The following is a 26,497-nucleotide window of genomic DNA, read 5'->3' on the forward strand; positions in this document are numbered from 1 at the left end:
ATGGCCCGATGCAATCCTTGTCAGGTTCTACCGAATTTGCAAATGAGTTAGCCCCTCTTATAACTACACTCCTGGAAATGGAAAAAAGAACACATTGACACCGGTGTGTCAGACCCACCATACTTGCTCCGGACACTGCGAGAGGGCTGTACAAGCAATGATCACACGCACGGCACAGCGGACACACCAGGAACCGCGGTGTTGGCCGTCGAATGGCGCTAGCTGCGCAGCATTTGTGCACCGCCGCCGTCAGTGTCAGCCAGTTTGCCGTGGCATACGGAGCTCCATCGCAGTCTTTAACACTGGTAGCATGCCGCGACAGTGTGGACGTGAACCGTATGTGCAGTTGACGGACTTTGAGCGAGGGCGTATAGTGGGCATGCGGGAGGCCGGGTGGACGTACCGCCGAATTGCTCAACACGTGGGGCGTGAGGTCTCCACAGCACATCGATGTTGTCGCCAGTGGTCGGTGGAAGGTGCACGTGCCCGTCGACCTGGGACCGGACCGCAGCGACGCACGGATGCACGCCAAGACCGTAGGATCCTATGCAGTGCCGTAGGGGACCGCACCGCCACTTCCCAGCAAATTAGGGACACTGTTGCTCCTGGGGTATCGGCGAGGACCATTCGCAACCGTCTCCATGAAGCTGGGCTACGGTCCCGCACACCGTTAGGCCGTCTTCCGCTCACGCCCCAACATCGTGCAGCCCGCCTCCAGTGGTGTCGCGACAGGCGTGAATGGAGGGACGAATGGAGACGTGTCGTCTTCAGCGATGAGAGTCGCTTCTGCCTTGGTGCCAATGATGGTCGTATGCGTGTTTGGCGCCGTGCAGGTGAGCGCCACAATCAGGACTGCATACGACCGAGGCACACAGGGCCAACACCCGGCATCATGGTGTGGGGAGCGATCTCCTACACTGGCCGTACACCACTGGTGATGGTCGAGGGGACACTGAATAGTGCACGGTACATCCAAACCGTCATCGAACCCATCGTTCTACCATTCCTAGACCGGCAAGGGAACTTGCTGTTCCAACAGGACAATGCACGTCCGCATGTATCCCATGCCACCCAACGTGCTCTAGAAGGTGTAAGTCAACTACCCTGGCCAGCAAGATCTCCGGATCTGTCCCCCATTGAGCATGTTTGGGACTGGATGAAGCGTCGTCTCACGCGGTCTGCACGTCCAGCACGAACGCTGGTCCAACTGAGGTGCCAGGTGAAAATGGCATGGCAAGCCGTTCCACAGGACTACATCCAGCATCTCTACGATCGTCTCCATGGGAGAATAGCAGCCTGCATTGCTGCGAAAGGTGGATATACACTGTACTAGTGCCGACATTGTGCATGCTCTGTTGCCTGTGTCTATGTGCCTGTGGTTCTGTCAGTGTGATCATGTGATGTATCTGACCCCAGGAATGTGTCAATAAAGTTTCCCCTTCCTGGGACAATGAATTCACGGTGTTCTTATTTCAATTTCTAGGAGTGTATAATCTGTTGTAGATCTCTCGAGCAAAAGAATTTGCCAATTTCTTGGAAAAAAGCCCAGGTAACTCACGTCAACGAGAAGTGTAGTAGAACTGATGCACGAAACTACTGTCCAGTATCCTTGATATTGATTTTTTGTATAATCTTATAACATATTCTGAGTACAAACATAATGAGGTGTCTTGAACAGACTAATCTCTTCCATGTCAACCTGCATGGATCCTGAATATATCGATCATGTGAAACCCATACTTGTTTTGTAAATAAAACTACCTTTTCGTGGTGAACTGAATTTATTTTTCCCAGACGTGCTTCGCCTTTTTCTTACTCTAAGGCATCTTCAGTGGGATCTAGAACAATACAGTTTTGTTATTTTCGAACAGTTCACATCACATTTTTTTGTTTAAGTAAGTAATTACTTCCAGCTTTTTGGCATCTGCGTTTCATCTGGTCTGGAGGTTGCTCTACCACTTTATTTCCGAAACATAAGCAATTTTGTAATCGGAAGTTTTTCTTTCACTGCGTTTCTCTTTGTTTTTCGTGGTGCACTATTGTTCTTTCGTCACTACTTCAAACTATTTGTTCGAACACTGATTTTAACAACGTAAATAGTGTGACTTCATTGTGTGTTTCCTCCTGTATGGTTTGTTTACCTATTTATTGCCAACCTAACAAAGTATATAAGTATATGTTGAAAACTGACATCTATTCATGATGTTTATATCTCTCTGTGTGTGTAGGGGGGGAGGGGGGTGTTTGAGTTTTGAGTTGTAGAGTGTTGTATATGAATGTAACAGCTGTTAAAGAGTTAGAGTGAAATTGAAAGCTTTAGTGATCAGCTGATTTCAATTTTGATTTAAATGTTCTCTGCAGGGGTTTACGAACAAATGAGTGAAAAGGTGTTGGGTGGTATTATTATTATTATCACCACCATCCACTTTTGGAGTGTTATTCTACGAGGGTTGACTGGAAAGTAATGCCTCCACCTTCGTAACTCTTCAGTATTTGGCAGCATTGGTATGCGACAGGTACTGGCTTGTTCCATATCCTCTTCTCTACAGCTCCAGTTGGCGGGGAGCCATAGCTTTGAATGGTTCATTTGTTACAGTGTAAAGTTTGGAACCATGCACAGACGTTCCATCAATGCAATTTAAACAATGTGTAGCCATTGAATTCTTGACAGCAGAAGGTATCACCCCAAAGGAGATTCATCAGAGAATGAAAGCAGGTTATGGTGACTGTGTTGATGGGAGTACTGTGCATCATTGGGCGACTAAGTTTAAAGATGTTGAAGTGGGAACATCTGACCTGCATGACAAACAAAAGAGTTGGGCGTCCTGTGGATAGCAACCACTGAGTTTCATAGGCAAAATGTTGACAGATTGATTCAGGACAATCGTTGTATCACTCAGAGAGAAATTGCAAGCACAATTGGCATTTCACAAGAACATGTGGGTCACATTATTGCTTTGCTTGGCTATTGGAAGATCTGTGCACGGTGGGTACCCCGGATGCTGACTCCTGAATCAAAAGCACACAGACTTGAAATTTGCCAGGAACTCCTTTCGCATTACAAGAATGAAGATGAGGCCTTTCTCCATTAAATTGTGACAGGAGACGAAATGTGGGTACATCGTTACAACCCGGAGATGAAATGTCAGTCTATGGAATATTGACACAAAGACTTGCCCCAGAAAAAGAAATTCAAGACGCAGCCCTCAGCTGGAAAAATCGTGGTCACAATATTCTGGGACGCAGATGGTGTTATCCATGTTGATTTCCTTGATCATGGAACAACAATAAATTCAGTGTGTTACATCACAACACTGTGAACTCTGAAATTATGGCTATCAAAGGTCCGAAAGGAAAAGGGAAACATTTTCCTGCAGCATGACAGTGCCAAACTACTCACTTCACGTGCCAACAGAGCAGAACTTTAAGACTGAATCTCACCACCGTACAGCATCCTCCAAACAGTCCAGATTTAGCACCATCTGACTTCCATCTGTTCCCGATTATGAAAGACGATCTTCAGGGACATCATTATGCTTCTGATGAAGATGTTGAGATAACTGTGAGACTGTGGTTGGGGAAACAGTGTGTCGACTTCTTCCGTGACGGCTTGAGAAAACTTGTTCATCGTTGGCAGAAATGTATCCAATTGGCTGGTGGTTATGTGGAAAAGTGAATATTGGTAATTTCTAAGGATTATTTCTGCATTTGATTTATTAAAATATTCCCATCCAAACCCAATTAACAAAGGTGGAGGCATTACTTTTCATTTGACCCTCATATTATGTATGTGTATTAGTGTAAACAGTGACTGGTTTGGCATGTGTACTTGGCTATTCAACAGGTTTTCCTATCTGCTTTGGATTTCTGTATGTGGTAATTTTCTTGCAGGGTTAGGAGGTGTTTTTTATTGTTGATTCTTATTATTTTCATGTCTTCCTCTCTAGTGCTTGGTTTGTGATTGTGTTCTCTTAGGTGTTCTGCAGGTGTGGAGTGGTTTGTCCATTACTTCCAAGCTCTCATGTGTTCTTTGTATCTGACATCAAATGTTCTACCACTCTAACAAATTTGTTAAATGAAAAATAACTTGCCTTTTTCTCACATGACATACTGAAAGCTTTGGATCAAGGTAGGCAGGTAGATACAGCATTCTTTGATTTCTGAAAAGCATTTGACTTAGTACCACACCTATGCTTATTATCAAAAGTACAATCATTTGTGGTATCAAGTGAAACTTGCGACTTGTTTGAGTACTTTTGGTAGGTGAATACAGCCTATTATCTTGGGTGGAGAGTCATTAACACATGTAGAAGTATCTTTGGTTGTGCCCCGGTGTAGTGTGTTGTATATTAATGACCTTGCAGACAATGTTAATAGCAGCATATGGCTTTTTGCAGAGGATGCAGTTATCTACTATGAAATACTATCTAAAAGAAGGTACATAAACATTCAGCAGAACAGACACATAAAATACGGTTGTAATTGGCAAGCTTCTAGCCAGAAGGGTTGAAGGAGAAGGAAGCAGGGTGAAGGAAAAAGACTGGAGAGGTCTAGGAAAAGGGGTAGATTTCGGGAAAGTCACCAAAAACTGCGGCTCAGGGGAGACTTCCCGTACGAGATGAGAAGGAAAGACTGATTGTTGGGGTCTGCATAGGTCAAGATTTTAAAACCTGAGAGCCTAAAAATAGAAGGCAGGGTAATATGCAAGACAGAGATTACTACTAAAACATGGTGGAAAAGTTAATAAGAGTAAAAAACTAAGTGCATTGTACATAACAGAGATGGTAAGGGGGCGATGAAAAATAGATGGGAAAGACAATGAAAGATGTAGAAAACTAAAACAGAGTGAAGCAAAGAGTAGTTACAGTGAAGAAACACTGTGGCAGAAGAAATTAACGCAAATTAAGCCCAGGTGGGTGGCAAGAACAGAGAACATGTTGTAGGGCTAGTTCCTACCTACAAAGTTCTGAGAAACTGGTGTCTGGGGAAAGAATGCAGATGGCGCATGTGGTGAAGCAGGTGCTGAGGTCACGAAGGTCACGAATGTCATGTTGTAGAGCATGCTCTGCAACAGGATATTGCGAATTGCCAGAATGCACCCTCTGCCTATGCCCGTCCATCCTAATTGGTAATTTGGTGGTAGTCATGCCGAAGTAGAAGGCCAAACAGTGTTCACATAATAGTTGGCATATGACGTGTCGTTTTGCAGGTGGCTCTCCCTTTGATAGTATATGTTTCGCCAGTTACAGGGCAGTTATAAGTGGTTGTAGGAGGGTACATAGGGCAAGTCTTGCAGTGGGGACAGTCACAGGGATAGGAGCCATAGGCTAGGGTTATCGGTACAGAAGGGGCATAGGGTCTGACAAGAATATTGTGGATATTAGAAGGGCAACGGAAAGCTATTCTAGGTGTGTTGGGCAAAATTTCAGACAGAATGGATCTCATTTCAGAGCATGCTGGAAGTCATGGCTCTGTCGAAGAAGCTGATTAACACATTCTAGAGCAAGATAATACTAAGTCATGAATGGTGTGCTCCAAAGCTGTTTTGTGGAGGGATCAGCAGTACCAGGATTGGATGTGATGGTCCAGGAAATCAGCTTTCTAACTAGGTTGGTGCAGTAATTATGTGCAGTGAAAGCTGAAGTGAGAATGGTGGTGTATTGCTGTAAAGAGTCTGCATCCAATCAAATACGGTTGGCACAGATGCCAAGGCTGTATGGGAGGGAGCGTTTGACATGTAAAGGATGGCAGTGGTCAGAATGTAAGTATGTTGTTTGTTGGTATTTTTGATGTGGATGGAAGTGTGTAGCTGGCCTGAGGTGAGGACAAGATCAACATTACAGAAAATGCCATGGGAATTGGAATAGAACCATGTGAAATTTAAATGGGGAAGATATTGAGAGATTCCAGGAATTTTAGCAGGTCGGTGTCGCCATGAGTCCATGTGGTAAAGATGTCATCAATGTATCTAAACCAAATCAGGGGCTGAAGAGTTATGGATCCCAGGAAAGCCCCCTCCAAGCAGCCCATGAAAAGGTTGGCGTAGGGAGAAGCTATCCTCGTTCCCATGGCTGTACGCCCGATCTGTTTGTATGTCTGCCCCTCAAAAGTGAAGTAGTTGTTGGTAAGCATAAAGTTGATTAAGGTGAGTGGGAAGGATGTCGTAGGTTTTGAATCTGGTGGGTGGGGACTGAGGAAATGTTTAGCAGCAGACAAAATATGTAGATGGCAGATGTTGGTGTAAAGGGGGGTGGCATCAATGGTGACAAGAAAGGTGTGTGGTGAGATTGGGACAGGCACAGATTTCAGACAATATAGGAAATGATTGGTATTTTCGATGTAGGAGGAGAGCTTTTGTACTATGGGTTGCAGGTGTTGATCAACTAAGGCAGATACACGTTTGGTGGGTGTTTCGAAGCCAGCAACTATAGGATGGCCAGGATGATTGGGTTTGTGGATCTTAGGAAGAAGGTAAAAGACGGGGCTGCATGGTTTGGGTAGGATGAGAAGGTCTATGGATTGAGGTGTTAATCCAAGTGAGGGGCCTGAGGTTTTAGGAGGGACTGCAGGTCAGTTTGAATCACAGGGATGGGATCTTGATAGCTGGTGCTGTGACCATCCCCACTGCAAGACTTACCCTATGCACCCTCCTACCACCGCCTATAACTGCCTGCAACTGGCAAAACATATACTATTAAAGGGAGAGATACCCGCAAAACAACATGTCATATACCAGCTATTATGTGAACACTGTTTGGCCTTCTACATCGGCATGACTACCACCAAATTATCAATTAAGATGAATGGGCATAGGCAGAGGGTGCATTCTGGCAACTTGCAATATCCTGTTGCAGAGCATGCACCACAACATGACATTCGTGACAGCACCTGCTTCACCACATGCGTCATCTGCATTCTTCCCCCAGACTCCTGTTTCTCACAACTTCATAGGTGGGAACTAGCCCTACAACATGTTCTTTGTTCTTGCCACCCACTTGGCCATAATTTACATTAATTTCTTCTGTCACATCATTTCTTCACTGTAACTACTCTTTGCTTCACTCTGTTTTAGTTTTCTACATCTTTCAAATTCTTTCCCATCTATTTTTCATAACCCCCTTCCCACCTCTGTTATGTACAATGCACTTAGCTTATCACTCTTATTAAGTCTGCAGCTCATGGTCTCGCGGTCACTTTCTTGCTTTCCGAGCGCGGGGACCCGGGTTTGATTTCCGGTGGGTGTCAGGGATTTTCATGTACCTCCAAGTGACTGGGTGTTGTTGTTGTCCTCAGCATTTCATCATCATGCATGAAAGTGGTGAGATTGGACTGAGCAAAGGTTGGGAATTTGTACAGGCGGTGATAACAATGCAGTTGAGTGCCCCACAAACCAATCATCATCATCATCACCACCACCACTCTTATTAACTCATGCATGACGTTTAAGCAGTAATCTCTGTCTGCATATGACCCTGTTTTCTACTTTTATGCTCTCAGGTTTTCAAATCTTATCCGATGCAGTCCCCAACAATCAGTCTTTCCTTCTCATCCCTTATGGTAAGTCTTCCCTGACCTGCAGTTTTGGATGACTTTCCTGAAATCTACCCACTTTCCTATGCCTCTCCAGTCCTTTTCCTTCACCCTTCTTACTTCTCTTTCAACCCATCTGCCTGAAGGAGGAGCCACTGGCTCCGAAAGCTAGCCAGTTATGTGCGTGTTCTGCCTGTGCTTGGTGAGTAGATTTTTTATCTATCCAATTAAATAATTTTGTCAGTAACTGATTGTTTTCATTGTTGCGTATAAATATTCAGTAAGATCTTGATAGGACTTCAAAGTCATTCAAAGATTGGCAACTCACTTTAAATGTCAGAAATGTAAAATTGTGCACTTCACAAAACAAAGAAACATAATATCCTGTGACTATAATATCAGTGAGTCACTCTTGGAATTGGCCATCTCATACTGATACCTTGGTATAACACCTTGTAGGGATATGAAGTGGTATGGTTACGTAGGCTCAGTTGTGAGCAAAGCAGGTGGTAGACTTTGGTTTATTGGTAGAATACTTCAGAAGTATGATCATTCTACAAAAGAGATTGCTTACAAATCACTAGTGCGACCAATTCTAGAATATTACTCAAATGTGCGGGACGCAAATAGGACTAAATCATCACAGGTTTGCGTAATCCATGGGAGAGTGTAAAAGAGATACTGAAGGAACTGAACTGTAAGACTCTTGAAGATAGATGTAAACTATCCCACAAAAGACTATTAACAAATTTTCAAGGACCGGCTTTAAATGATGACTCTAAGAATGCACAACAATCCCTTATGCATCACTCACATAGCGATCTTGATGACAAGATTAGAATAATTACTGCATGCACAGAGGCATTCGGACAATCATTCTTTCCATGCCCCATAAAATGGAATGGGAAGAAACCATGCTAACTGGTACAGGGTGTCTGCTGAGCATCTCGTGGTGGTTTGCAGAGTGTAGATTTAGATGCAAATGTAGATGTAAACAGCCTTCGGATCACAGCATTGTCACTGTACATCAATTTCAACATTTCATGAGTTTCTTTGGCACTTTTTTGTAACTCGAAACAGAACTTAGTGTTCATGAATTGTTCAAAATCCTCTATATCCAACAGACTTAATAATAAGCACAATCTCACTCTAGTGTCTCTGGATGCTGACTGACAAGTCTGAAATTGTTTCAACTTGACACTTATTGTCTCAACAGATCAGGCTGTCAGACAATTTCACCCGTTGGTTGTAGTGTCAGCAGTTGCTGCTAAAAAAATTTGTTCACCATGTTTTTTAATCACACCTCATATGTTGAATAAGGGGGTGCAGCAGGAGGGATGTCATACTGTGGAAAGATTTATTCTCAAAATACGGATAAGAGTAGTTCAGGAATAAACAGGAAGATTTTGCAAAAAGGGGACAAATGCAAGAAATGATCCCTGACAGAATAAGGAGCAAATAAGGTCATATGCATATGTGGCCAGAAATACATTCTAAGAGAGATACTCCCATCTGAAAGTGGAGATAGATTTTAATGTGTATGTTTCAGCGACAGAAAGCACATGTGAGAACACACCGGGCAGGTGTGAATGTGCTGGCTGTACTAGTGTTTTAGCTCCACATACAAGGGTAGTGACCTGAAGTATTATCATGTAGTAGCCACATTACCCTTTGTACTATTAAAGGCCCATCTTCCTGCAGGGGAGGCAGGTCACCTGGAGGAAGTGCATGTATGTCTCATGTGTGAGGCATTGTGGAAGTATGACTTGACCCATGAGTCACTTGCCAACTTGTGCTGATGAGTCACTGCCACTGTACCGTGGGGATTTTCCAAAGCCCACAGATGGGTACTGTGAATGTTGGCGATAACACCCTGCATTTTGTAGCTTCGTCTTTGAATAGGACGGACAACAGAAATCCCGGCACTATGGCAACCTGTGCAACAAACTAGTGACGAAATTGTTACTGTGGAGCCAAGTCTGTAGGTGACACAAGCCGCACATGTAAGTGATGTGGATAGTGGCAGTTGTCATGGAGAATGGCTTTTCTCCTGCTGGCAGACCATCTGCGTGACATCGGTATCGCAGCCACTGCCAAAGATCTTTTTTGTCCACCTTTGAGTGGCTCTACCTCTTTAAGAATGCATTTCTGGCTGTATGTCTGACTGACCTTTGTTTGCTCCATATTCTTGCTGGGATCGTTTCCTGCAGTTTGTCCCCATTTATCAAAATCACTCTGTATTACTATGTCCTTCATACATATCATGTAATGGCTATGCCGCAAATATATTAGGGCCTCTTGAAGTGAGGTATACTGGTAATCTGTCCATTTATATACCATTTTAAGAAGTGGAATAGGGAAGACATATATTGTGCTGTGTGGAATTTAAAAGTAAGTGTAGGTCTCCGTTTGATTTTGCATCAAATAATACAAAAGTTTTTCAAGACATGTATCTCAAGTTGCTATATTTGATAACTTAGCACTACTTCAATGATAAAAAATTTCCTTGAGCATGTCATTATCACTAAATCAGTTTTTTATGTATGTATGTGTGATTACTGTTACCGTTACAGGAAGTTCTATACACTTTGCCTTTGAAGAAGTGACAGTATATCACTACTTGCAATATAGCTTCCAGACTAGCAGTACTCTTCAGACAGCATTGAAACCCATTCTGACCCCTCCCAACACCTCCCCCTCCCCACACTCCCCATCCCTCCCAATTGCCCCCCCCCCCTCCACACACACACACACACACACACACACACACACACACACAGAGAGAGAGAGAGAGAGAGAGAGAGAGAGAGAGAACTACAGTTCAGTTACGAAGGAGAAACACACTCGTGCTTTACACAACTTCTCAAATACTCTCCTTAAAACCACAGGTACTGGTTCATCTTGTCAAAGCAGTTATGTAGGTCTTCCCTACAGTATTGTAAGCAGTCCTCTGGTGCCAAGTCAGAAGAACATTTTAGTATGAAATTCTAGTTGGAAATCTCTGTAACAAATATTGTTATAATTACAACATTTTGTTGAAAAGCCTCACATTAACACTGTACATCATTTGAGTAGTAGTCGTCTCCAGCCCCACCTTTTCACCCCACACAGAGTAAATTGCTTGAAACAATAAATAAGCCTGGGAAAATTTCGGCATTGTATTTCACATTAACAACATGCTACAGAATAAACAGATACTAATAAATACAACAAATATTACTATCAAATGCATGGTGTCTCCTGTTCTTTCAGATGGGAAGTAAATTTGGATTGGATGGGAAATATGTTTGGATAATGGTTATAAAGTGGAAAATCCCAGATTTGAGCTCCAGTCTGGAGCGAGTTCTTCAGTCGTCACCATTGAATTATTTCAGTGCCCCAAGTGGCTGATGTTGGTACTTCTCTTTCATCAGATACAGCTAAGGTGTAATATATGTCACTTGTGCACATGGATCATACCTGTAACAGGAATCCCTTAAAGGGGCTGGGGAAATTTTTATAACTTGGACCAAAATAGACTTCCTGTTAGCATAATCTTATTGCAAGGATACTGCCCTGGATAACGGTACAAATATTGAATATAGATTTTTTAATGTGAAAATAATTTAGAGTAGTTTACATTTTTCTGTGTAGAGGAATCATTGAAAAAACAATGTGAATGCAAATTCATTGGTTTATTAATATTTTATGTGTTTGCATACTAGCTTAACAATCTGTATCAGTACATATTGTTTTGTTGGACATGCACCACAATCGTCAGGGATCTGCAACCAAATTCCATTTGATTGATGTGACATTGTAGTTATGGAAAATAATTCTTTTTTGAGAGTTTGTGTACAATTTTTATGAAAAAATGGATATTTGTCATTTTCTGAAAATACCTTATCAACATACTCTCTTTCAAGTTATAGGTACTGGTTCACCTGGTTAAATCATTTTGTGACAGTCTTCAGGAGTGCATTGTAATTAGAAATACATATTTCTGATATCGCTCAAACTGCTGCTCATCAAGGGTTTGTTTCACTTCCTAGAAGGGAAGGAAATCATTTGAGGATGTAAGGCAGAAGTGTAACTTAGAAGAAACCTCTTTAAATGACAGAAAATACTGGTATCAAATGGTATTGATGTTGCACATTTTTAGAGAGGCTCATCAATTTCGCCTCAGTTCTTTGGAATGAAGTGGTCAGCTCACATTTCAACCACATTAAAAATCATTAATTATTCATATAAAATGAGGTACTCTTTATTTTTGCACCTTTAAATTACAGTACAGTATCACGTGGTGCAGTGTTTTGACAGTTTCTTCAGTATATTGTGTGGATAGTGAAAACAAAACTAGCGTCAGTGTGGCAGCACACACACACACACACACACACACACACACACACAAGCAAGACAGACAGATGCGAAGTTGTTAGCTTTCAGAATGAGGGTGCCTTCTTCTTGCAGAAGAGGAAAGGGTTTGTGCATGAGAGATTGATAACCCTTATGATTAAAGTCACACACAAAACCACACCCAAGAGAAATATACTGAGCTCCATGAGAAAGATGAACAGTTGGAATTGGATGAGATTTGAAAATCTGGCCAGGTAGATGTTACAGAGCATGTGGTCGACAAGTCACAAAAGAGCTCAAATACATCAGAAACAAGCTAAAAAGAGGGAATAAATGAAAGAAAAATGGTAGCAAAGGAGAAAAAATAAATGAAAAGGTAAGACAAAAAATAGAAATGATAAAAGAAAGAAAGAGAAAATTACTGTAAATTGAGACAAAGTAGGCAACAAATACTGAACATAATTTGTACAATAAATAAGCAGCTGCTAGGGCCCTTATTCACAACTTGGTGGCTGTTATATTGACGTAAAAGGCTGAAGGTAATTTTAGGAAGGTTTTGATGTGGTCAAGTAATTGAATATGCAATCAGAATGTTATATAATAATTATAACTCTTAGTCTTCATCACAAGGATGACAATGATCCTCACAATGTTTTTCTCATAAAATGAGGAAGTGGAATGAGTGATCTATATTTAAATTGAAAAAACGTTTTATAGCCAAGATCGCAATAATTAATTATATTACTGACAACTGGTTTCGCCAGTTGAAACTGTTATTTTCTAATCTTCAAAAAAGTTTTGATTATGAATGAGTTTATCATGATGATAATGTGGTGATAAACTCATTATGGAACACAATTTATAACCAAAAAATTTTTGAAAATTAAGAGATGACAGTTCCAACTGTCAAAACTGCCTGTCAGTAACAAATATTAATCAGTGTGATATTGATTATAAAAAGATGTTTCAGGTTTCAATTGGTTACTATAACCTTCAAATCAATAAAAAAAAAGCAAAAACATAATATCTTAGATTGTCACAATATAGAAAAATAATTTTAATTGAACACTAAAGATACAGAAATATCTTACCTACAGTATTGTAATTACTGTAGGAAGATGATATAAGCATTATATACAGGTGAAGACTGTTTTGCCTGCCTCTGTGCTACACATTAAAAAGTGGAAAGATTTTAGGCCACTAAGAGAAAAAGAAGCAAACACAGTAACTCCAAACGAAGGTACGAAAGGCAAATTTAGTCTTTGTACTGTTACATATTACACATACTAGCAGTAAAAATAACTGAAGGAGGTACTGAACTTAAGTGTTCATAAATTATACATAATAAGAAGGATGCGTTGCACAGGTCTTACTGCAGAGGCAGTCAAACGGATGAGAACAAGGTAAGGCATGGTCCGGTATGGCCATGGTATGTGATTAGGATCCTGTAATCCTTTTCTGGTTTTGAGATGATCTCTGCAATCTCAAAGTTTGTTGAGTTGACCTAGGATATTTATTTATGAACTAGATTTGTGGGGCGATTCCAGGCAGAGGTGAAACTGGTGGTGTATTTCTGTAAGCAGACAGTATCTGAGCAAACACGTTTGTGCTGAAGCCAAGACTGATGGAAAGAGACAATTTCACATGGAAAGCGTGGTAACTGTCAAAGTGTAAGTACTGCTCCATGTTGGTCGATTTGATGCGTGCTGAAGCGTTAAAATGGTCGTCATTTATGTGGAATCTATCATCAAGGAACATAGCAAAAGATTTGTAAAAGGACCATTTGAAATTTACGTTTTAAAATAGTTGCAGAGCTTCTAAGAAATCCTACCATCTCCTCACAGTCACCTACACGAAACAGTCATACATTAGACAAAACTATCACATTTTGCATAAGAAATTATTCAGTGGGTGAAAATAAAGAAAGCCTTTCCAGTTTAGGTAGCTGAATCGCTGAAATATTTTTTTCACCCACCAGAGCCACAAAACATATTATTTTGGGGAGGTGATGATTTGTAGCCTCTAGAAGTTTTTGGAAAATCATGCTTTCAGCACGTCTGTATCTTTATTAAACTACCAGTTTTTGCCAGAAACAGGCCATCCTTAGCTATAATGTGACATCATTTATCAGATGCATGACATATCATAACTATTAACCAGTGCCATGCCATAAATCATTGTATTTAATCCAGCTGTGATGCTGGCGTACGTACAATGCACACATAGTAAGTCGTGACTGAAGATCGCATGCCTCTCCAGTCTTGCAGTGTTTTTCTCCATTGTCAGCTGTGTGCTGTATGTATCCCAGCATTATAATTGGGTATTACATGTTGGATTATGGTATAATACTTGTCAATAATTGTGATTTATCATACATCTGATTAACAATATCACGTTATACCAGAGGATGGACCGTTTCTGATAGAAACAGGTTGTTTAATAAAGTGGTAATGTAACTGTGTGCAAATAACGATTTTCCGAAAATGCCATAAAACATTGACATTTTAGTCTCACCCTGGACCTATATGGTACGAATGTCATCATTTACTCAAACCCGCTAGTGATAGAAGGTCCATGACCTTCAAGAAAGCCCCATCCAATTGCCTGATGAAAAGGCAGGAGCCATCTCAGCTCCCATGACAATACCCTATCATATTAGAAATGCAGGCAAAACATGTACATAATTTACAAATTTATGTAGTAGATCACTTACATTGGAGTCTACAAGACGTCTGAGGGGTTTCCAGGGCTCGAATTCTATAGCACCTTTCAACAATATGTCAGACAGTCTGTTTTGGAAAGCTGCAGGTGCACTTCACCTTGCTTGTTTTTCCCATCTGTATAATAAGTCACTGCATTTCCCATAGTTAGATCCTGTTAAGTGTCCTACTGAGCAGATCAAGTTTCCATTATTTATTGTTGTCTTAGAGAAAGCTATGAAGCTGTGATGGACTATTATTATATACTTTTCTTGCGTCCAAGCTTCGCGGAGGTTGAAGTTTGGTATCTATTCTAAGTGGGAATGTGTGGAGTGAAGTCTGTTGGATCGTATAGCAAGTATGTCTTTATGAATAGGCAGCTGTTGATTGTTGCAAATTTTCTTTTATTCCCTCAGAGGATATTCTTTTTTCTCATGTTAGATGGTGGAAAGTGGCTCAGAGCAGGTAACCAGAATACTGGAGTGGACTTACTTCTACTAGTAATAATGCACATTGTTTGATGTAGTCGCCCGTGTAACAGTTTTGTGTGGCTGCTCTTTATCCAGGCAGGCAGCAGTGTTCTGCCAGTAAGTAGAAAAAGCCAACGGCAGATAATTTTAAGGTTGAAGCTACAGAACCCCATGTTATACCCCATATTTTTTGCAGAATATTATTTCTTGTCCTCTATTTAGCTGTAGCCTTTGTTACATGCTGTTTAAATGACAGCATTCTGTCAAATATAATGCTAAATTACTGGGTATTTGTTATGGGCTAGGTGATTACTTCAGAGTATATGTCCAGTTTGTGATTGGCCAGGATATTACTCTGATGAAAGCATGTGGATTCAGTTTTTTAGGGTTCGGTGGAAGTCGTTGTGTAAGAAATTGTTGCCCCATTATACTTTTTTCTTTTGTAAATATATCGTCAGTGACCCCAATTTGTTTGTGCAGTGTTGCTCACACCTAGTTATCAGAATAGCCAAACTTCCTGGACTGGGCATCTGACATTAGTGTAAAGGTTCACTGAGATGTGCACCTGTCTTTGAACTGTACAAAACAAGTTCTGTATGTCCACATGCCTTAGATTTCAGGGATGTATGAACACATCATTTATGTAAACAGTTGCAAGAAACCGTCTGAAATACTGAAGCTGTGCAGTGTGACTGGCATATGATCATTAACTTTCTGTGTGGATTTAGCATTTATCTTTTTTCCCTCTTTATATGGAAAGATTAAGGGTAGCTTGCAATATTTGATGCTGTATACAAAAACTTAAGTGTATTTGCAGTAGATGTATCGTTTTCTATCCTATCACCAGTGTGAGATACTTGCAAAATGAATGTAATGTTGGTTGCAGCTTGAAACATGGGGTCGTCAAATGTTACTATGTGAGTGAAGTATACATTTGGCAAGACAACAGAACTAAACAAGTAAACTAAATGATCAAACTCAAGAGTACCTGCAATTAATTGTACACCATTTGATGATAGAACAAGTACAAGAAGGCACAGTGGTAGTTAATCACATGATTGAATTTATCTATGATCTCAGTTTTTTGTTATTATCCCAGAAATCTGGCTCAGTCTCAGGAAGCAAATTCAAATTACCAGAGCAGTGGATCTTTTGGCCGATGATGGGGGGGAGGAGTGCTTAAGAAACACCTGCAGTAGAAACTGTAAAAGTAATGTGTGGCCTCTGCTGTGATGCATTTTATGTCCTGAAAGTGATTCATCGAATTTTCTTCTAATTGCATGAGTAGTAGTGTTGTGTAATGCCTAGGATATCTAGAGGAAATCTCACTAGGTAAATGGATCTGCTCATGGGTCTGTAATTTCAGAGCTCAGTATTGTTAAATTGTGCTGCATGCTTACACTTCATACAGCATATTATCTACATTTAGCCATTTGTGAGTACGTTCTCTTCATGAAGATGTTAAAATCACAACAGAGAGATCATAGTCAAGATAAAAATAAACGTATGTTTTGTAGAGGTCATATTTTTGTGGAGTTTTGTTGGAACACACTTATTGCAAAGTGTCATTACAAATAATTGGATTTTTATAAGAATAACATTTTTAAGTTATTTGAAAGTCATTGACCCATAAAATTTCTTGCTGTAGGAATGAAATTAGGATGGTATAATATTAATCAAATGGTTAAATGAAGCATGCAGGCTTCTTCCAAGAGGAGAAACTCATTTATTGCAATCTGAGAGTTGACTTTTGGTGAGACTGATAAATGTGAATGAGGCAGTGGGAACAAACAAAACAAAGATGATAGTAGGGAGTGGCAAGAGTAATTGCTTTGCAAAACCAAAATTGAATAGATAGAAAGAAATGAAATAATTAAGGAAGTCCCAAAATTTGATGGGTACAGAACATGGGATGTTACTAGAATGGTTGAAAAACAGTAGGGAGTGGGGAACAGAATAGAAGTGTTTGGTGCAGTGCAGTAGACTGTAAGATAGCCAGTCTTGACCACAGAGTTTGTTTGGTGTTGCCAGGTATCAGTGTTACTTTTGTCACAAACAAGGGTTTCGGTGCTGCTCTAATTAAACTTCCTGAAAGTAGTCAGCTCAGTGATATGCTGTCACTTAATAAACAGAATGCAGCTGCAAGACATATCAGTTGATATGGAATTGTTCTGAGAACTTTATGAGATTTGCTATGTGGCATATTAACAATGATGAGGTATATTAACCATGATGAATAGCAATTGGCTGATGCAGAATACTTGACATTAGAGAAGAGTGATTGGCATGTTTTATGGTGTAGTTTCTCATGGATGGCAGTGATCTGTGGCAGTTTGCAGTTGTAAGGAAGTCACTCAGATAAATAGATTGTTTTTAGCAGGACTGCCGCTTGAAAGAGTTAATTTTGCTCTTATTATAATGGAATATATGTTAGTGCTAGAAAGTGAATTTTCAAGTCACAGAATCAGAAATATCACTGCCAATAGCAGTGTGTAATAATTTAATCAAACAGATGCATTTGAAAGTTGAGTGTGTAGCATATTGTGGTACTGGGAAAACACAACTGATTTATGAAAGTGTTCTCAAAAAGTTGGTACAGTCTGTCCTAGAGTACTGCTAGGTGTGTGCCATCGAATGCAGTAGAGTGATAAGGTGATTTAGCTGTCTGTTGAGCAGGTTGGCTTGACTTACCGTTTGTTTATTGTCTTGGCATTATAGTGCTGCAGAAAAGATCTACATTATCAACTTTCATTGAGAAATAATAGAATATGCTTCAGTTCCTTGTGTCTTGCATATAGTCATTTCAAAGAGAAAATTAGATTAATAGAGATATATATGTGAAGGTCTTAATAATTTGTCTTGTCATGGTGTTTTCACTGTGCCTATGTACAGTTCAAAGTCACAATGTCATCAGCTCTTCTGTTATTATGTAAGAACCTCAATTGCAATGTCAAAATGCCAGAAACATGTACCAGTGAATTTTGTTGATTTCTTCTGTGTACAACATCACAGTGAAGTAACCTTCAAGTGTTCAATATTTTGAATGCCAAAATTTAACAAATATGTCCAAAAAGGGGTGATTTTTTATAAGTGGAAAAATTGCTAGGCTGGTGCCAAATATAAATGTAAAAATTTATTGTGAACACAGCTATATATTTGTTAGTTGACCACAATATTATTGCATTTGAGAATGAGGTTACTTCGATCGACTCGTGTGTTTTCCTGTGCAATTGAATGCCAGTAGAATGTGCTCTGCTGCTGTAAAGACCCGACAACTTGCTCATGAAGCTCTCTGGACTCCCATAGCATGCACAACAGTTGAAAAAACAGATAAGGTTTTTGTTACTTAAACTTTGCCACGTGTTTCCGATAACTGCCTTGGGAGGGCAAGTGCTATAATATCACAATTTGGTAACATAAAAGCCACTAAAACTAAAAACTCTGCCTGAACAGGCCGTGAAGATCCAACAGTACCTATGGGTTGCCATGTCATCCTCAGCCCACAGGCATCACTGGACGCTGATATGGAGGGACATGTGGTCAGCATACCACTCTCATGGTCGTTTTGTCAGTTTACAAGACCGAATACAAAAGTCACAGTGCATAGGAATTGTGACACATAAAACTCCTGAAATACATTCTAGAAAACTGTAACCTAATTCACTTCTTGAGAAAACTCGTGAAACAAAATAACTTTAATTTTAAACTATATTTGTAATCACTCAGCAGACATTAAAACATAAAGCAGGAACAGTTTATGTTTCTAAATTGTTAATTAGATTGTGATTTGTTGCAGTATCTATTTCATCAAGGATTTTGACTGATATATGATCCAGCTTCGTTACAATTTCTTACTCACATCCTACCACCAATGTGCGTGTTTCTATGGTTACTGGAGGAGTTTTCTTCTATGATATCAAGAGCCATTAATAAGATGTTTTTCTCCTGCTGAAGTTGTTAGGCAAATTATCTAAAACATTTTGTACAGCTTAAAAAATTGTGGCAAATTGTAGGATTTTTGAAGATTAGTTGTAAACTAAGTCTTTTAATTAGTACAAAGTTTAGTTTTCTGGCTGGGGATATTTTCAGTATTTTCTTTTTACTTCATAGGCCCCACTAAAATATTTAACATGTATCTGTCATTACATTGTTACATTCCACCCTGGATTTTCCATTGTTTAATGCATATCTATTATACCTATCACTAGATAATGTAATATAATAATGCGGCATTACCCATTCATTTGTACTATTTTATTTTTTATGTGTTGATTACACATTTTTTACTCTAATTGTGCTTCATTCTTATGCCTACTTGCAAACTTGATCTCTTCAATTCTCTCATTAGAACCATTTGATGAGCTTTTGCGTTTTGGGGAGTTGAAGACAACTATCGTATAGGCAGCAAAAGAAATAAACAACATGTAAAAATTACTTCAGTGCTTTGAGGTAAACTAAACAGTGTTTTCAAAATTAAACTTCCAATGTGCCTGAAATGTAAAATGTACAACCACTGTGTATTACTATTTTTTATGGCGGTAAGACATGGACTTAATACAAAGACAATTCGAAACCGAGGGTTACTCATAGTATCATGGGGAGAGGTATTTTGTGAATCAGGAGAGATGAAAACAAATAAATGGATCGTGGAGCAGACTGCAGTGTAATTATGACCTTAACCAAAATATAAGAGGCAATCAGAAAGTTTCCATTCAAAGGCAGTACAGTCGAGAATTGTATGGCAAAATCACTGTCAGCATTGAGGCAATCATCCCACCAACATACCACATTGAACACACTCATTTGGAAAAACATTGTGCCCTGCTGCGTGTGAAGACCATAACAGCCTGTTTCGCATCCTCGTCCGATAGGAATCATCAACCCTTCAGTTCCTCGAGGAGAGATCAGGACTATAGTAAGGGTGCCTGAGCGTCTCCCACTTGAGTTGGCATCATCTGTAATGGATGAGGCTGGCCTCCCAGGTCTAGCGGCATCCTGTGTCAAATCGCAACCAGCACGGAACTTGGCACAACATTCCACAATGGTGGTTTTTGATAGGTGTTCTACCCCATACACATTCTTCCTTCTCTGCTGAATGTCTACCAGTGTTTGTCCTTCAGCAGGCAAGGAAACAATAACAGCATGTTAGTCATATTTGGATGCATTTGGCAGTTACATTGCTGTAGTTGATGATTCCACATTTACCGCATGCACGTTGGAAGGACAAGAATGCCACACTGATCCCTTGCCTACACGTTGGTACTTACACCAGAATTGTACTATGTTGCATATACATTGCTGCAACACCCTCAAAAGCAAAGTTTTTGATCACCTCGTACAATAATTGTTGGTGGGAATTTTAGCCAGGTCAGTGAGTGGCATGTGGACTAAAGAAATTATTTGCTAGGTTCCATGAGAAAAGATATACCACCGTTACAACTTTATGGAAGGTGTAAGCTTGTTGGTAGAAAACTTGTAGTAACAGTGTCAATGCATGTAATTGAAGAACATAATGCAGATCAAAATCTAAATGAGGCCTGTATCTATTAGTGAATGTCAAATGATTAGTGATAGTGATCAGCCACTAATCATCTAATCTGTGAAATTTCTATTTCTTGAAGAAATGATAAAGATTCTCTCACCGAAAATAAATTTTATAATAACAGTATTGATAAACTTAGAAAGGGGATCATTGTGTTTTCCAAATATCTCTTTTTTGTGTTAAAAACTCATTTCTACCTCTTGGAGCTTAACTGCCACCACATTATCAATAAATTGAAATTTTATCCCTCTTTTACGTAGGTGCAGTTCCCTTTCCTCAATGTGCTTTCCAAACTCTGCAGAATCTGATGCTGTTTGTATGTTTAACATCAATAGTAAATGAGACATCACAAAAATTTCACCTTGCAACTGTTCCATTACTCTGAATTCTGTCACCACTGAACTTTTTAACTGTGTGCAACATTCTTATTGGGCTCATATTATGATTTTTCCTTCTTTAATGAAGACAACAAAGAAAAATTATACAAAATACAGGAGTCATACAGAGGAAGAGCTGCACATGCCAACCCCAGTGATGTACTATCATCACAATTTGCACCTCAGCTACCAAATTCTTAATTAGCAGCAATTGTGACACTTGGTGTTCATAATTTGCCTTGTCGCTGCCAACCCTAGTTCTTTGGGTAAGCAGCAAGTCCGCATCAGTGTCTGCTAACCTTATGACTAAACGTTACTGCTGAGCAGTGCCATCAGAGTACTGTTGTTGAACAACTTTTTTGTTTCCTTGTTCTCAGTTTTGAGTATTTTGTGCAATAATTGGTCAATATCTACATCCTCTTCTCACGGCATCTCTCACCATGCAATCATGAAATTGGACAGTTTTATCCTCCCCATGTGAAAGTACCAAAGGAAGGGTGCGCAGGTAATCCACCTACAACTATATCTACAACAATATTGTGCATATCGCCGTGAAGTGCATGGCAGAGGGTATGTCCCTTTGTATCAGTTATTAGGGTTTTTCCCTGTTGCGTTCATGTATGGAGCATAGGAAGAATGATTGTTTACACCTCTCCATGTGCGCTGTAATTAATGTAATCTTGTCCTCATGATCCCTACAGGAGTGATGTGTAAGAGGTTGTAGTACCTTCATAGGGATGTGATTTAAAACCTGTTCTTGAAATTTTGTAAGTAGTCTTTCTCAGGATAGTTAACTTCAGTCTTCAAGAGTTTGCCAGTTCAATTTCTTTGGCATCTCTGTGGTACTATCCTATGGATCAAACAGATGTATGACCACTCATGCTGTCCTTCTCATGCACATGCAATATCGCCTGTTAATCCTGTATGGTGCAGGTTCCATGCACTTTTGCAGTATTCTAGAATAGGTCATACGAGTGTTTTGTAAGCAATCTCCATTGTAGACTGTCTGCATTTCCCCAGTATTTTACCTGTAAACTGAAGTTTATCACCTGCTTTACCCATGATGCCTGAGCCTTTGAGCAAAAAGTCTGCTGAATCCATTTCATGTCCCTACAAAGTGTTACACTAAGTTACCTGTATGAATTAACTGATTTCACCTGTGACTCGTTGGTATTACAGTCATAGAATACTATTTATTAAGTAATGGAATTTGTATAGGATTAAAAGGTTGAATTCCTATTGGAGGTCATAATATTCCTAGGTTTTATTGTTTTGTGAAGCGCACAGTTTTATATTTCTGAACATTTAAAACATGTTGCCAAACTTCGCACCACTTTTAAATTTTATCATGATCTGAGAGAATATTTCTGCAGCATCTTTTAGACAGTACTTCATTATAGATAACTGCAAAAAGTCCTTCCTACAAAAAAAATCCTCAGTCCATTCACAAATTTCACTTGATCCCCATAGGATAGTACTTTTGGTAATAAGCGTAGATTTGGTGCTGAGTCAAATTGTTTTTGGAAATCAATAAGTACTGCATCCGTCTCACTGCCTTGATCCAAATCTTTTAGTATGTCATATGAAACAAGTGAGAGTTGGGTTTCACTTGATGGATGGTTTTGGAATTCATGCTGATTGGCAAGAAGATCACTCTTTTCAAAGTATCTCATTTTGTTTGAGCTCAGAATATGTTCTAAAATTCTAGAACAAGTTGATGCGAAGGCTGTTGGATGGTAGTTTTGTGGATCACATGTACTATCCTTCGTGTAAGTGGGTGTGATTTGTGCTTTCCTCCAGCTGCTGCGCACAGTTTTTTGTTTGGGAGATCTGTGATAGATAATAGTTTGAAGAGGGGCTAACTTGGCCACAAATTCAGTATAGAATCTGATAGGGATTCCGTCCGGCCCTGGAGCTTTGTTCAATTTTAATGATTTAGCTGTTTCTCAACACTACTGACACTAACACTTATTTCACCCATCTTTTCAGTGGTATGTGGATTGCATTGGAGCTATTTTCCTGGTTTTCTTTGTGAAGGAATATTTGAAAATGCAAATGAGGCATTTCAGCTTTTGCTTTGCTTTGCACCCTCATGTGTTATCTATGAGTAACTGGATGCTAACTTCGGTGCTACTAACAGCCTTTACATGTGCCCAGAATTTCTTTGGGTTTTGTGAAAGATCATTCGATAGTATTCTGCTGTTGCTCTCTTAATTTCCTTCCGTCTGATTTTGTTCAAAGACAAACAAAGAGACAGTTTTGTCAAGATATATGAGAATAAGTTGTCACAGTTGCTAGTCTGGGTGCTTATTTTTTGTGAATCCCATTTCAGATTTTGTCCAGAGTAATAGTTCTGTACTTGTACTTCAGCATCAGCGATGCTTCACCCAATCTTTGTGTTATTTTTCTTTTTGTGCTTTGCAGATAGTCTGACACATTTATTCACCTATTATCTTCTAACCAACAAATAGCATAAACTGTACACTCTGTTTCACAATACACCCGATGCTTTGGTGTGTCCAATATAGAATGGCAGCTTTTGCTTGTACAAAAATAGTGTGAGCATAGTATGTCAGTGGTGGTGATAATACACCATAGCTTTTGGAGGATGAAATGAGGAGAGTGAACAAGAAGAAACTTTTTCTATGTGGAATGATAAAAATGGAAGTATTGAAGAAGAAAATGATGATAGTGCACTTGCAGCTGGATATAAAATTTACATATAAATCAAAATATCATTATTGAATGTAATGAACAATAGATGTGATGACCTTTGTATGCCTTAATAACTTAAAACTGCCAGATCATAAGGAGCAATTCACTAACCTACTTTCTGCCCAAAATAAATGCAGCAGAGGATATGCATTTGGCAGAAAATTGTATTGTAAAGTATTAAAAGTGCACAGTACCTAAAATGCGCAGCTCTGATAATCATTCTTCAATATTGCATCCACACATGGAATGAGATTATTGCATTGAGCTGTGTTCCTTTGCTAAATGTAGTTGCATATGAAATTGCAAAAGATGACCTTTAGTCATGGGTGCTGCAACTACTTTGATGACTTGTGAAAAAATTGGGAGAAGAGGAAAGATCGTAAAGTTTCCTAACTAACAGAAATGCAAGTAGAACAGGAAAACTGAAAACAGAGATCAGTCTTGTCTGTTATATTCTGCTGCTTGGCTTCAGTTTTTTGCACCATGCCCATAGTGTGTTCCTAAAGTGTTTTCTTCTAAGAAACAGAGAAAGTAACTTCTAATTATGAAAGCATTTGATTTATTGCACTACTTGTGTTAAAGCTGTGAGCCACAGCATAGCTTTGCAGGGGTCTGCTGTGTATAATTACTTTTTATGTCAATATAGTTTTATGTTTTTATTTCTGGTAATTTTTGTGTGTTATACTTTCGTGTAACTGTGGAAAAATGGGTCAGTTGTCCGCATACTTATTCTTAGCTGCAACTGTTTGGTCACCACAGTGAAACTGAATACTGTGGCAGTTGTGAGATGGTGCTGTGTGCTAAGACACTGTTTTACAACCAGGAAGAGTGGGGTTAAGTTCACTAAATTATTTAAGGTGAAAATTGGTATTGTTTCTTCATGAATGATGTAATTGACCTACTTCCTCATACTTGTCCAATCAGAGTTTATAGTCTCTCCACCTCCTCCTCTCAATAATTTCATTGCCAACAAAATCATGTACTCCTCTTTTCCTTCAATCTGGGTGACTTGTGGATTAGTTGTCTGTGTTCAAACTGCATAGTATGTTATGTAACATTAGTGGGAAGACGTGGTGCCTATTTTGTTCTTGAATGTTTAACAGTAATTTAGGGACTTAAAATGAGATTGCATTAGCACTATATTCTCCTTGATTGGTTCACATTTTGTAATACTTTTTGTTGTACATGAGCTATGAAATATACAATACTATCAGTGTGGTGACATGAGACAGCAAGCGTACTTCAGTACCAAATTAGCCACAATGTCAGGCATGTTACTTCCCAACTCCAATATTTTTGGTGTCTTTGGCAGATTTGGCATGGGAAATAGAGAACAAAGGTACTGACATACAAAATTGAAAGCGTTCATAAAAATCTTCAAATACTGAACTCCTATATTTACAATAAATAATGGATTTTTTTGCTTAGTTTACAGTAATAATATGTCGCGAGTTAAATTTGCTCTTCGTGCATATCTCTTTGTAGGAGATACTGATACGTATACATGTTTCAACCAGTCGTTAATCTGATCTGGAGAAGCTAAATCTTGTAGAATTCTGCCAAGAGGCATTCAGGACAAAAAAGAAACTATATAAATGTTGTATTAAGGATAGATCTACAAAATGTTGAAACCTTATGCATTACTTTGATGTGGACAGATATTTCATAGCAGAAAACCTTTGTATATTCAAGTTCTGTGCAGTTTTTATTGTTTCCAAGAGACTTTTCAACAGATGTTAATGACTTATGCGGTTTATGTTGAAAGAATTCTATCTGAAGTTACATACTGTTTTAGCTTTTGATGTAACGTACCATCTGATTTTAAAGAATTATATGCTTTGATTTTCTGTTCATAGCGTAATGCTTTCATCTTAAGAATAGGAGTGTGATTAGTGTGTCACCATAGTATTCTTCAGAATTTTTAGCAGAAGTTTTAAAAGGACCCTGTTATCGCTCTTGTAGTTTGTATAACCACGACTACTGTGGAATTTAATCACAGCTGGTCCAACAGAATCAAATATTATGTCCTTTTCTGCATTGCTCCATTTAGAATTTATACTATACTAGAGCTCTTGTAACTCCAACTTTGTAGAGGTGTAAGCTGAATTTTAAATGATATTTTTTTGTAATACAGTGCACGAAAGAATGCTGAAAACTTGAAAAAAGCAATGGAAAGTGTTGTGGTACCCATGTTTTGCAATACAGCTATTGGCATCACAGAGGACCAGCAAAACAAATTAAATAAGGTAATGTTCTTAATTGCTATGAATTATGGAGTTCCTGAAATTCCCTGACAGCGTAGTGTCATCTCTCATGCTGGATTAATTTATCGTTTCTGTCTTTTTATTTTGCATTCCAGAAGTGTCACTTGAAATAAGTGTGTGGGTTTGTCATTGCACTTACACAATAATACCTTTTCAGTATACGAGTAGGATAAAATCGTCTCTTACAAAGTGTTTTACTTTGTAGGGCCATTCTTTCACTTTTGTCATCCCAAGCTGTGATTTCTAGAAGATATTGAACATTAATGGGACACATGTTAGTGAAATTTTTGGGACATAAAGTCACTTTCTGTTTGTACTTAGGGATTTGTCAGTTGGAGAAATTAGTTGTCATATCTAATTTTAGAGTTACGTGTTGATGCACAGGAATTTGGAACCAAAAGTTCATGAGTATCCTCTGTTCCATTTCATGTTACAGCTATGCATGAAAGAAATTAAACTACCTTACTCATTTCACTTTGTACTGTTTTCTTGCTCAGTTCTTGTGTTTCTTTGTTTATTAGGCTTTAAATTGACATAACACATGCAATTATGTCTTAATTTGTGA

General features: G+C 39.2%; 1 protein-coding gene across 6 annotated transcripts in view; it reads left to right on the top strand.

Moving 5' to 3' along the window:
* The window catches only part of LOC124606870 (calcium homeostasis endoplasmic reticulum protein), a 377,438-nt gene that overhangs the window by 85,246 nt on the left and 265,695 nt on the right, over positions 1-26,497 (top strand). For all 6 annotated transcript variants that reach the window (XM_047139002.1, XM_047138971.1, XM_047138963.1 and 3 more), the window contains one exon: positions 25,803-25,914. In XM_047139002.1, coding sequence (XP_046994958.1) covers positions 25,803-25,914 — 112 coding nt within the window. The remainder of the gene's footprint in view (positions 1-25,802; positions 25,915-26,497) is intronic.

This window comes from Schistocerca americana, chromosome 1 (assembly GCF_021461395.2).
Source record: "Schistocerca americana isolate TAMUIC-IGC-003095 chromosome 1, iqSchAmer2.1, whole genome shotgun sequence".
NCBI lineage: Eukaryota > Metazoa > Arthropoda > Insecta > Orthoptera > Acrididae > Schistocerca > Schistocerca americana.